Source organism: Sinohyriopsis cumingii, unplaced genomic scaffold (assembly GCF_028554795.1).
Source record: "Sinohyriopsis cumingii isolate HCF-2022 unplaced genomic scaffold, ASM2855479v2 utg001397l, whole genome shotgun sequence".
Lineage (NCBI taxonomy): Eukaryota > Metazoa > Mollusca > Bivalvia > Unionida > Unionidae > Sinohyriopsis > Sinohyriopsis cumingii.
In genome coordinates this window covers 3606024-3618898 of record NW_028315993.1, presented here as the reverse complement: position 1 = coordinate 3618898, position 12875 = coordinate 3606024, and the positions used below count along the sequence as shown (strand labels likewise).

The following is a 12875-nucleotide window of genomic DNA, read 5'->3' as shown; positions in this document are numbered from 1 at the left end:
TCTTCGCTGCATGTAATTAATTTCATAGTGGATGGATGCATACAGGTGAACACAGCATCATCAATGCCAACGTCATATGATCCCAAGCCCAATCCGAGAAGCCACATGAGTTACACATAGATGATAGTACTGAAGCAACTGGCCATTGCAAATGTATCGCAGGATGAGCTAACTCAACATTATTATCTATATTTTTTTCAAGGAATTTGCAAACTAAAGAAAGAGAGAGAGAGAGAGAGAGAGAGAGAGATTGAGAGAGAGAGCAAATTTTTTAGTGAATCCAATGTATCAAAAACAGTTTTGGGATTCACATTCATTCCCATTTAATTTATTAACTAAATGGCAAATATTTGAGGAAACTGCTTAATATGTGATGTGCCGCCTTTGGTGTTCATTGTTTGCTACTAGTTAGACAAGTTGACTTGTTTATTTTAGGATTATTCGTTACCATGCAGTCATAAGAGAGGGGCGGGCGGAGTTAAGATGAGAGTCACGATGCAGTAACATAAAGCAGTAGATACTCATTTATTGTTAAAAATACTTGATGGAAACGTACATTTCAACTCTTATACTTGTGGTCTGGCATATTATTGTTTACTACTATCTGCAGCGATCTATAATGACATATGTTCAATTCTTTTTTTAGGGGGTGGTCTCCCCGGTTGATCATTTCAGATCATTTGGGGAGGCCCTCCTGCCCTACTTGTGGTTGTGTTGTGCTGTATTCTTTTTATTTATTTTGTGTTTTACCATCTTCTGGATATATATATATATATATATATATATATATATATATATATATATATATATATATATATATATATGTATATATATAATGTAATTTTTATTTTTTTTATTTTTTATTTTTTTTTTTTTCTTTTTTTTCATTTTTCCCGTTTCAATTATTGTATCTTTTAATAGTAATTTTTATTTTATTTTTAAATTGAATATTTGATGGAGTTATTCGAGGCATTTGTCGTCTTCTAGGAAGAAAGTTCTATTCATGTAAGTAGTGGAGGTCACTCAAGTTGCCCTACGTCAAATGTGCATGACTGTACCAGATGCAGCTGTGGGATAGGTTTGGCCAACTAGAAATAGTATATAAAAAATGATCTATAAACATTACATTGGAGAACATGTATTTCAATATTACAGCTGTCTGCTATGTATGTAGTACAAGATAGGGTTCTAAAAGACACATTTGTTCATGAATATCTTTTTTAAATAATATAACATTGTATGTGATGTTATGGAACAAAAGAACCACTTATTCAGTAGTTCTTGAGCTCATTTTACTTAATGGAGACAGCTTCTGTTTCTGTGATTATACTAATAATTCTGGTAACATAAACTTCCCTTATGCATTATACCAAGTTTTCTTCATGAACATGTTTATATTTAAAATGATTAATGTCAGAAAACTGAATAGCAATTCCCAACCCCTCTAAAATAATATTGCTACATTGCATTTGCTGAGTATCGATACATGATGCATTGAATTTAGCACCAGTCTTTGTGTAAGGAGCAGATATAAACTTCATAGATTTCTCATGAATATTCATACCATGTTTTTGAAATCTGGTTATATCATTGCTGTACATGATATGGAGAAAACATGAGATGACCCAGGTGTAGGTTAAAAGTACACATCAAGGGAAAACAATTACAAACACAATTGATAGTTATGTCCCTTTTATTTAGTGACGCTACAATAGCAATTTGTATGATTATGATGGTCATGAAGAGGACAGTTGTTGGCACATATTAGTATGTTTGGTGACATGTGCCAGATCTAGACTATGAAGTTGTTGTGGTACTTTCACACATGAATCATTGGAAAATCACACTTACTGTACACACAAATAAAGGTCAGCCATGTGGGACACTTTCACAAGTGTATTACGCACTGTGCACATTAATAAAGGTCTGTCATTATTATTCTATTCATCTAGAACCGATTCGACACTGAAATATTTTTATTTACCTTCCACAAGTTTATTTCCAAGACACCCTCAAACCAGAACAATTTACAACATTTGCTGCTCCATTTTAAAAAAAATTTCTTCGATGAAGCAAAAACAAACAACTAACATGACTACTCTTTGTGTTTATTATTTGACAGTAAATCAGAAACTAAAATTTTAAAATCTTTTAAACTGATTTTCAATTACAGAACTATGTCATTTTTTATTTCCTAATGAGCCAGTTTAATTTAATTCAGTCTTGAAATATGCAGAGGTAAATGCCATGGAATGATTTTCTCAACTATAGTACAGTAATGCTCTATTGTGTTTCCTCAGAAATGCCTGTGTCTCAAGTCAGTTATATGAGCAAAATTGAAATTGTTGATGCTGACTCCAGTATCGTATTACAGACCATTGTTCTTATGTACAATTAAGTTTTGCCATAGTTTACCAAGAATTTCTTCCATTTGTCTAGGTAGATCAAGGGCAGTCAAGTGTAGCTACAGAAATGCCTCCTTCTGGACTGGTCCCTGGGGAAGCTGAAGATGACAAACAAGGTAATGGTAACTACACAATGTTATTACAGGCACACATGCAGGACTCTGTGGATTTAGGCTGCAATGAATTGTACAGGTTTGTTTATATTAGGTACATTCCTATGATATACTGTGGGGCCCAGAGTGGCCAAGTGGTTGAAAGCACTCACCATTATGGATCATTGCCATCTCACTTTTGTCTGCGTGGGTTCGAGTCTCAGGTTCGGCCAATATGGGTATGTGAGAAAGCTTGCCAGTACCTTCTTATGAGTGGGTGGTTCTTTCCAGGGTTTTCCGGGGATTTTCCTCCACCATTTATACTGGCCATTATGTATAGCCTATATTGTGCTGTAAAGTGGCATTAAATCCTAATACAGCAGCAAAATAAATGACATTCTGCTGTACACAAATATTGTTTATTGCAAATGACCATCATGTGAAATTTAAAATGCAAATAGAACAATTTGTAAAATTGTTGACATCCATCATTTCAGTAGTTGTTATTCTAGTTTGTATAAAAAAGTGTACAGAGAGAGAGAGAGAGAGAGAGAGAGAGAGAGAATTTTATGATATGTGGATCCCATAGCAGAATGTTTGATAGTGCATTTATAAATATGAAGAGACGTTACCATGCATTTTGAGAACTTTGGAAATTCTATAACCTACATGATATTTAGACATTTATTTCATATTATCAAGTATTTTTCTGTAGGATCCAGGGATAACACATTCAACTTTGTTTGTTGTATATAAAACTCTCTAAGTTATATGATAATATTATTTCTTAATAAAAATATAATAATCTCTATATATCTTGATTTCTGTCATAGGTATTTGCAGCGACTGTGCTTAGATGGGAATTAATTACTAGGTCGATATGCGTGTCTGCCACACATGAATTCATATGCAAGTGACTTCGTAGAATCATATTTTAGTGATGTGTGGATTGTTGAGGGGTATAGAGGTTCGTGCATGCAGGCAAGGCAATGAGTGCCATAATCTCCATAGTATATGAATTAAAAATTTTCTGATCAGCATGATAATGCTATTTGACAGTGTGTGTGTGTGTGTGTGTGTGTGTGTGTGTGATAAATGATGCCATGATTCTTTCTTGATAAATTGTCATACTGTATTTTACATTATGCCCATTCCCCTGTTCCATTATCGTTATATACACATCATAATGGTTGTACCAGTTAAGGAGGTGACTAGTCTAATGTAACACCAGACATGAAATCACAAGTCGTGGTCAGGGATGTGGCATGCTGTACATAGCAACAGTGTGAAATAACAAAACTTGGTTAGGGATGTGGCATACTGTACATAGCAATAGCATGAAATAACAAGACTTGGTTAGGGATGTGGCATACTGTACATATCAACAGTGTGAAATAATAAGACGGGGTTATGGGAGTGGCATACTGTACATAGGAACAGTGTGAAATAATAAGACCGGGTTAGGGAAGTGGCATACTGTACATAGCAACTGTGTGAAATAATAAGACTTGGTTAGGGATATGGCATACTGTACATAGCAACAGTGTGAAATAATAAGACCGGGTTAGGGAAGTGGCATACTGTACATAGGAACAGTGTGAAATAATAAGACTTGGTTAGGAAGTGGCATGCTATATATAGCAACGGTGTGAACTAATAAGACTTCATTAGAGAAGTGTCATACTGTACATAGCAACAGTGTGAAATAATAAGACTTGGTTAGGGAAGTGGCATACTGTACATAGCAACGGTGTGAAATAAGACTTCGATGGAGAAGTGTCATACTGTACATAGCAACATTATGAAATAACAAGACTTGGTTAGAGATGTGGCATACTGTACATAGCAACAGTGTGAAAAAATAAGACTTGGTTAGGGATGTGGCATACTGTACATAGCAACAGCGCGAAATAACAAGACTTGGTTAGGGAAGTGGCATACTATACATAGCAACAGTGTAAAATCACAAGACTTAATGAATAGCTTACTTTACATGGGAAAAGACATGAAGCACCAAGACTTAAACAGCAGAGATGGTGAACAGATCTTTTGATGAAACATCATTTTTGAAAAATAAAGCTTCTTAAGAAAATGAAACAAATAAGGTCAATAATGTCAAACCAGTGTCTTTACAGAGAGTTTCTCTAATTGGGTTAGTTTAGTTTGTTACTTTATTTTTGTTGTTATTGTTTTATAAATTTGTATGTGCATTTTTGTTTACCAACCGGATGTTTCATTGAGGTCGCACCCTCTCTGCTGCTATATTTAAATCAGTATTATATCAGCCAAATATTTTATTAATTCCTATATGATATTTTGTTCTGGGATCATGTTAATGTATTGTTATAAATCCGTGTGGAGCAGATTGTTTTTGAAAATAAATTTTTGAACTGAATCATGTCCGTATCCCACTACACCAAGTCTGACGAATATTTTGCAGAGTATGTGTATCAACTCCATTTAAAACAACTAAAATATTACAGTTATCTCTGATTACTTTAGGTATTTATTTGTATCGTTGAGTAACATAGATAATATCTGTACTTTTATGCCTTCCACGGGTTAATATTCTTGCTGGATTGGTTTGTTTGTTAAACATAACATCATCATACACAACTAAATTATTCATAAATCCATCAAGGTCGTCTACGGATGGTGCTTCATCAATATCATTTATAAAATTAATAATGTCATCACCATTTAACAATTTTGAATTTTCATTAAAATCTTTAAGTACAAAATAACATCTCTGATGATCAGAGCTACTAAACATAACTTGTCCCACTTGAACCCTCGCATTATCAAATTAAGTAACAATTGCATTTTACTGGACCCAAATTGACCTATTGTTATCATATTGATGGAATTTGGTAATGCTGAAATATGTTTGACTGGCTCTTGTTTTCGTGTCGCTGAGAAATCAAATAAATCTGTGTTGTAGAAATATAATAAATAATATGGATCTATATTGTGTTCGGTGTAGACCATCCACCCCCACAAGTGGATTAACAATAATAATAACAAAAAGTAAAAAGCGTGCACTTACAGGTAAACGTGTTAAATGTGGTACAAATAAATATAAATTTATCTTCCTTGACAAGTCAAGAAAAATTGGTGGTGATATCGCTGCTTCATTAGGAAAATTACCAGGAACTCCATGGTCTAAATACCCAGGAGAAAAACATCTTCCTGGATATAATTATTGTGGTCCTGGTACCCGACTTGATATCCGACTTGACGAGCGAGATCAACCAAGCCCTGGTGAATATTCAATAAACGCGATTGATAAAGCATGTCATATTCATGATGTAGCTTATAAAAGTAACGATCTGCAACAAAGACCTATTGTAGATGTAAGCTTGATTCATGCATTTAATTCCATAAAAAATAAATCTTTCAGAGAATTATTAGCTAATTGGTTGGTAAGATCTGCAATGAAATGTAAGTTATTATTCGGAGCCAGTAATTAATCAACCGATTATTGAAATAATAGAATTGATTTATTATAGCCCAAGAGGATATTGAAAAGGTATAGCAGCGATTAGTAAACTCACTGATACAGCTAATGTTACACGTTCTGTTGCTGCAAAATGGTTAGCACAACAGTCAATAAGGTCAATTTAGCTACCACCACCAAAACAATTCTGCATGCACATTCTGACGTCAGCACTCCTTATGAAGTTCATCAAGCAGCTATTTTATATTTACCACATGATATTATTAATTTTACTGTATTAACAAACATTATTAATGCATATTATTAAACTTCATCTTCGTAGCAATATTACTGCATCAAGTTTATGTTGATGGTGACTACTCCGGTGGCCTAGTGGTTAGAGCGTCCGCATTGGAAGCGGGAGGTTGTGGGTTTGAACCCCGGTCGAGTCATACAAAAGACTTACAAAAATGGTACTAACAGCTGCCTCGCTTGGCGCTCAGCATTATAAGGCTAGTGTTAGGGCTGGACAGCCTGGTGTCAAGGTAATGTGACTGGGTGGGACGTCATGCTACGTATCTGCAACATGATGCCCCAGTGCTAGACATGATTATAAACTGCCACACTGTAGACATTGTAGCGATATGACTGAGAAATTGTTAAAGCTACGTTAAAAATCCTAATCACACACACACCACACACACAAGGTGATGGTACTATATGTATTTGAGGCACCATAGTTATAAATTACTATATCAGGTTTGGAGATAACAAAGTCATTGTATTCTGTTGCATGGGAATAGGGTAAATTTACTACATGGCTTTGGAGATCAGCTATTGTAGTACTGTTAATACTACTACTACTACTACTACTACTAATGATAATAATAATAATAATAATAATAATAATAAGAAGAAGAAGAAGAAGAAGAAGAAGAAGAAGAAGAATGCTTTATTTATAGAGGGTGACTCGTTACTCTACAGTGAAACCCTCTTAAGGAAGGTATAACAATGCACATTATATGAAGATAGCAATAATTATTGTGTATTTTAACATGTTTAGTATTAAAATACTAAATTCCATTATCTATTAGAAACACAAATATGGTCATGATATCTCTTCTTAAATACTCTAATATTTTCAGCAGATTTTACATGTAGTGGAAGCTTGCTCCACAGAACTGTACCAGAGTATTGGAAGCTCTTCTTAAATTGCTCTGTTCTTGGTTTTGGTGCTAGAAGGTTTCCTTGTGATATTGATCTCAACTGATATTGTGTTGAAACAGACCTGAATGAGTCCTGAGGATACTCTGGTACCGTTCCATGTAGACATTTATATAAAAGAACCACCTTGTGAAAATCTATCCTGTCATACATTGTGAACCATTTGAGTTCTGTAAATAATGCTTTTGAGGGATGATCAACAGATGCATCTAAAATTACATGTGCTGCTCGTTTCTGAAGTTTATACATCCTGTCAAGCTCAGATTTAGCATAGTTTCCCCATACATTAGAACAATGATCCATTGTTGGAAGAATATATGACTTGTAGTATAGATTTTGAGTTTCCATAGGTAAATATTTCTTGATTCTGCTGAGTAGGGCAATTTTGGATGACAGTGTTTTACAAAGCTTATCAATATGGTCATTCCATAATACATTATTATCTACGTTGACAACTACAAGCTTTTCATGTTTGCCATTTTCTAATGTGGATGATTATTTATTGCAAGATATATTACTGGGTTTTACCTTCATTAATTACCTTCCTAATTTGTTGTGCCCAGGTTTGGAATCTAATAAGGTCTGAGTTTAATCTCATTTGGGTAACTTCACTATCAGAACTAGATGTATACAAGGTTGCATCATCTGCAAACAAATCTGTATTTGTGGATTCATTATTTAATGGTAATCATTGAGAGAGATAAGGAAGAGGAGAGGGCCCAAAACTGAACCTTGAAGGACCCCGGAATGAACAGTGCGAGTTTGAGAGCTAATATTGCTAATGCTTACTTGTTGAGACCTTTGGTTTAGGTATGATCTAAACCAGTTTAAAGAAGGATTGTCAAACCTGCAACAGTTCAACCTTCGCAGCAGAATTTCATGATCAACAAGATCAAAGGCTTTCTTGAAGGCATGGAAAATAATCCCAGTCATATGTCCATTATCCATTTCCTTCAGCCAAAAATCAATTAATTTGGTAAGTTTTGTTTGGCACGAGTGGTACTTTCAAAATCCTGATTGCGCTTATGAAATAGAGAGTGTTTGCAAAAAATTATAGACCTGAATGGCTGCAAGCTTTTCAAATAATTTTGACAATATAGGAAGAATTGATATTGGTCTGTAATTCCCTGGACCGTCCTTTCCTCCTTTCTTAAAGATAGGTGTAATCTGTGCACATTTCAGTGTTTCTGGAAAATTACCACTCATTATACTTAAGTTTATGTTATGCGTTAGTGAGTTTGGTATTAGTGGTGCAGCATTTTTAAGAATTTGTGGACCAATCCCATCCAATCCAGAGGATTACCTGGTAATGGTGTAATCTTACTACATGGGTTTGGAGATCACGAAGTCATTGTAGTACTATTACCTAAGAATAGGGTAATCTTACTACATCTCTGTGGAGATCACAACTCAATTGAATTACTGTTACTTGGGAATAGGGTAATCTTACTACATGGTTTGGAAAAAACAAAGTCATTGTATTACTGTTGCGTAAGAATAGGGTAATCTTGCTACATGGTTTTGGGGAATATATTTGTAGCATTTTTGCTACATGAGGTTTTAGAGATCACAGAACCAGTGCCTGGAGAAAGGGTCATGTTACTACATATACATTCCTGAAAATCAGTATTTTTTCATAAATATTTTTCTTTTACTCTGGGGTTTGCAGCTAAGAATAATGATATGATCTTTTCATGTCATCTCTTTGCTCATTTCTGTCAGTAAACTTTTCTTGCATTTCTTTCCCTGATATCCTGCATTCTTTCAGTTTTGTCTGATATTACGGTTGTATGTGAAGAATATAAAACTCTCGTTAAATAAGAGTTTCAGCCATCTTGACTCTGATTGTATCAGAGCTGTACAATGTTCATTTCGTATGCACTTCATTGACTAGATGCCTGCATTTTTATACAACATGTATGACATGTTGATGGTTGTAACAATGAACTGTAAAGGTATAGGGGGTCACAATCACAAATCGTGAGTTGTCATTGCTTTTAGCAACCCATTACACTCCTTTACCAGCCATAGCTGAAAGCGAAGAGAATTCTTTACCTTCTGTAAAGGTGAAAAAGCCTGCATAGCCAATGACTGCTATTATGGTTCATTGTTTTTTTTTTTTTTTGTTTTTTTTTTGCCAAAGTGAGCTTGCATGATGTTTGACTGAGCCAATGAAAGTTCCTTTATCTCCTCCAAGTACAGTTACTTATTGATAATAAAACAGGTACTTTGTTGATGTGCAGGAAGTTCTTTCCTTGCTTGCTCTTGAATAGTAAATATGAAAGAAGCATGCAACCACATGCCAGTTTAAATGATGATGATGATACTGATTTTACAGTTAGCAAAATGATTGATTGTTACCACCAGAAGACCAATGAGATTAAAGTTGTTTCGTCATTACCTTTAACAAGCTCATGGTTAACTTTGTTTAAAAATCTGCCTAATCATGAGTTGTGAAGCATGTCAGCTGTTTTTAACGCTAGTGGTAATATACCAGAGGAGCTTAAGGGATAGTTGGTTTTCCATCTGTCTCTTCACGTGAGACCGCTATCCCCACTCCTCCAAAACTACTTGGAATCTTGCCTTTCAAGCTTTATATATATTCTTTCCAGTTGACCTTGAAATCAAATTGTGCTGCTCTGACATCCAATATGGCCACCATGGTATCCATTTTGAACATATTGTTATGGCTAGTTTAATGGATGGTCATATTAACTTGTGGTTTTTAATAAAAGATTTCTAATGATGTATAGTCTCAACTTCTAGCATGACATGTTCTTAAATTAAAATGGTGCTGATATGATGATGTCAAACATGTTAACACCATGCAGCTTCTAATGGCGACAAACACGTTTACACCATAACACTTCTAATCATGTCAAGCATCCTAACACATTAACCCCTGCAGGTTTTTGTCGTTTTCCTCTGAAATACAAGTAGGAAACACATTTTGAAAGCAGTTCTGAATACATCCTAATGCATCAACTTCCAGGTGATTTTCCAATTACCTAATGCCTTGTTGTGTTAGAAACATCGTTTTTCATTGGCTATTTGGCTCATTCATGTGTAGAAGTGTAAAAGTTGGAGTTCTTTTCTATTTTTTTGTTTAACAGACCCAATATTTTCATATCGAGACCACTCTTTATTCTAAATGACCATCTTATTCTATTTTTTACAAAAGTTCATCTGTTTGCAGTTCATGCTGGTCTGCCTTAGATTTGAGACCAAAAGGTCTGAAATCTGGACACAAAATCAGATTCCGAATTTTGGGTGGAACAAAATTGGGTCCAAAAATCAAGTTTTCCCTCTGTGTTTTGTTGTGCAATAATAACTTCCAGATTATTTGGCATCATTGTAGATCTATATTTTTCTGCCATTCTATAATACGACCCACTCTTTTGCATCGTACATGATCTTGGTGCTACAGAGCTCGGCGGTAGGCTACTACTTCCTGCCAAATAAACTTGTTGCCAGGGGGTTAATGTGTTAACACCATAAAACTTCTAGAATGTCATGTTGTTCTTAAATTAAAATGGTACTGATCTGATGTCCAATATTGCAGCCACAAAAAGATGACTTGTAAATATTGTTATTGCTACTTCTGCTGAATGTAAATTTATATCTTGTTATCTCTACTCCTCCGCTAATTGATGACTTTACGAACATGGAGTTTTTACCAGCAAGTTTATACCTAGCTGATCCTAAATGAAAATGGTGTCAGTCATACATTGAGTTTGGTTCCATGATGACCTTCTTAATAGTCTCGTCATTTCTCCCCCAGAATGGACCAAAATAGATATATTTGTAATATCTGCTTCCTCAACAGTTGTGTTGCTATAAGTACCTAGTACAGGCAAGGACCCCACAACCTTGTTTCAAGTTCATTTAAAAAGTAAATAGTAGTGTTTGCATGTACCGCTTATGTTATTAGGTTTAGTGTCAAGACATAATCATTCTAATTTCTGTGTAGGATATAATTTACGGCCAAGACATAATTACTGTGCACTGTGATGATCAATATGAATTGTGTGTAGAGAGGGTGTTGTATCCGGCCAAGACATAATTAGTGTGCACTGTGATGATCAATATGAATTGTGTGTAGGGAGTTATATCCGGCCAAGACAATACAAACACATTCATCTTAGCTTATACATTTAATTATTTGTCATGGACTTTCCTATTAAGATAATTAATATACCAAAGATAAGACATAACTGACATATAACTATGCCATAAGCTTTTCTGGCATTCAGGATACTTTACCATTGACAAACTATACTAGTAATACAAGACATATAGCGTGGGGCCCCAAGTGGCTGAGTGGTCTAAAGCGCTGTCCATTACAGATCACTGTCATCTCACCTCTGCCTGCATGGGTTCGAGTTTAGGATTCAGCCAATGTGGGTATGTGAGAAAGCTTGCCAGTAGCTTCTCGTTGGTCGGTGGTTCTTCACGGGGTTTTTCCGGGTTCTTCCTCCACCATTAATACTAGCCGTAATAATAGCCTATTTTGTGCTGACAAATGGCGTTAAACCCCACACCAACAGCAACAACAAGACATATAGCCCTGACATAAAGTTGCCGGTCCTTAGGATGCTTTAGCATTTACAAAATATACTAGTAATACAAGACATATAACCCAGACATAAAGTTACCAGTCCTTGAGGATGCTATAGGCTAGACAAAATATACTAGTAATACAAGACATATAACCTGACAGAAAGTTCCCAGTCGTTCAGGACACTTTACCATTAACAGTATATACTAGTAATACAAGACATATACCCCTAACATAGAGTTCCCAGTCCTCCAGGATACTTTACCATTGACAAAATGTACTAGTAATGCAAGACATAAAACCCTGACATAAAGTTGCCAGTCTTTCAGGGTGCTATAGGATAGACAATATATACTAGTAATATAAGACATATAACCCTAACATATAGTTGCTAGTCGTTCAGGATGATATAGGATAGACAACATATACTAGTAATACAAGACATATAACCCTGACATATAGTTGCTAGTCTTTCAGGATGATAGAGGATAGACAAAATATACTACTAATACAAGACGTATAACCCGACATAAAGTTGCTACTCTTTCAGGATGATAGAGGATATACAAAATATACTAGTCATACAAGACGCATAACCCGACATAAAGTTGCTAGTCTTTCAGGATGATAGAGGATATAAAAAATATACTAGTAATACAAGACATATAACCCTGACAGACAGCTGCCAGTCCTTCAGGATACTTTAGCATGAACAGTATATATTAGTAATACAAGACATATAACCCTGACATAAAGTAGCCAGTCCTTGAGGATGCTATTGGATAGACAAAATATACTTGTAATACAAGACGTATAACCCTGACATAAGAGTTCCCAGTCCTTGAGGATGCTATAAGATAGACAAAATATACTTGTAATACAAGACGTATAACCCTGATATAAAGTTGTCAGTCTTTCAGGATGTTTGAGGATAGACAAAAGATAACACATTAAATAAAAAAATTGGAAAGCATCAAAATATTTGTACAGATGATAAAACAATGAGAGAAGACCTTTGTTTTCTCGTCAATTCTGAATGATTACTCATGGTGTCGTGTAATTATGTCAAGGTCATTTTTTAATGCTGCCCACCTACCTCATGACAATAATAACAGTCACTCTAAGAAAAAAAAATATATAGTTTTAATGGAGTACCTTTT

At 35.0% G+C, this 12875-nt stretch overlaps 1 protein-coding gene across 1 annotated transcript in view; it reads left to right on the top strand.

Annotated features, from left to right (window-relative positions):
* Window positions 1-12875, top strand: part of LOC149772552 (uncharacterized) — a 187124-nt gene that overhangs the window by 77950 nt on the left and 96299 nt on the right. Inside the window, exon 4 of the mRNA XM_089947671.1 lies at window positions 2440-2521. Within this exon, the coding sequence (XP_089803797.1) occupies window positions 2440-2521 (82 nt within the window). The remainder of the gene's footprint in view (window positions 1-2439; window positions 2522-12875) is intronic.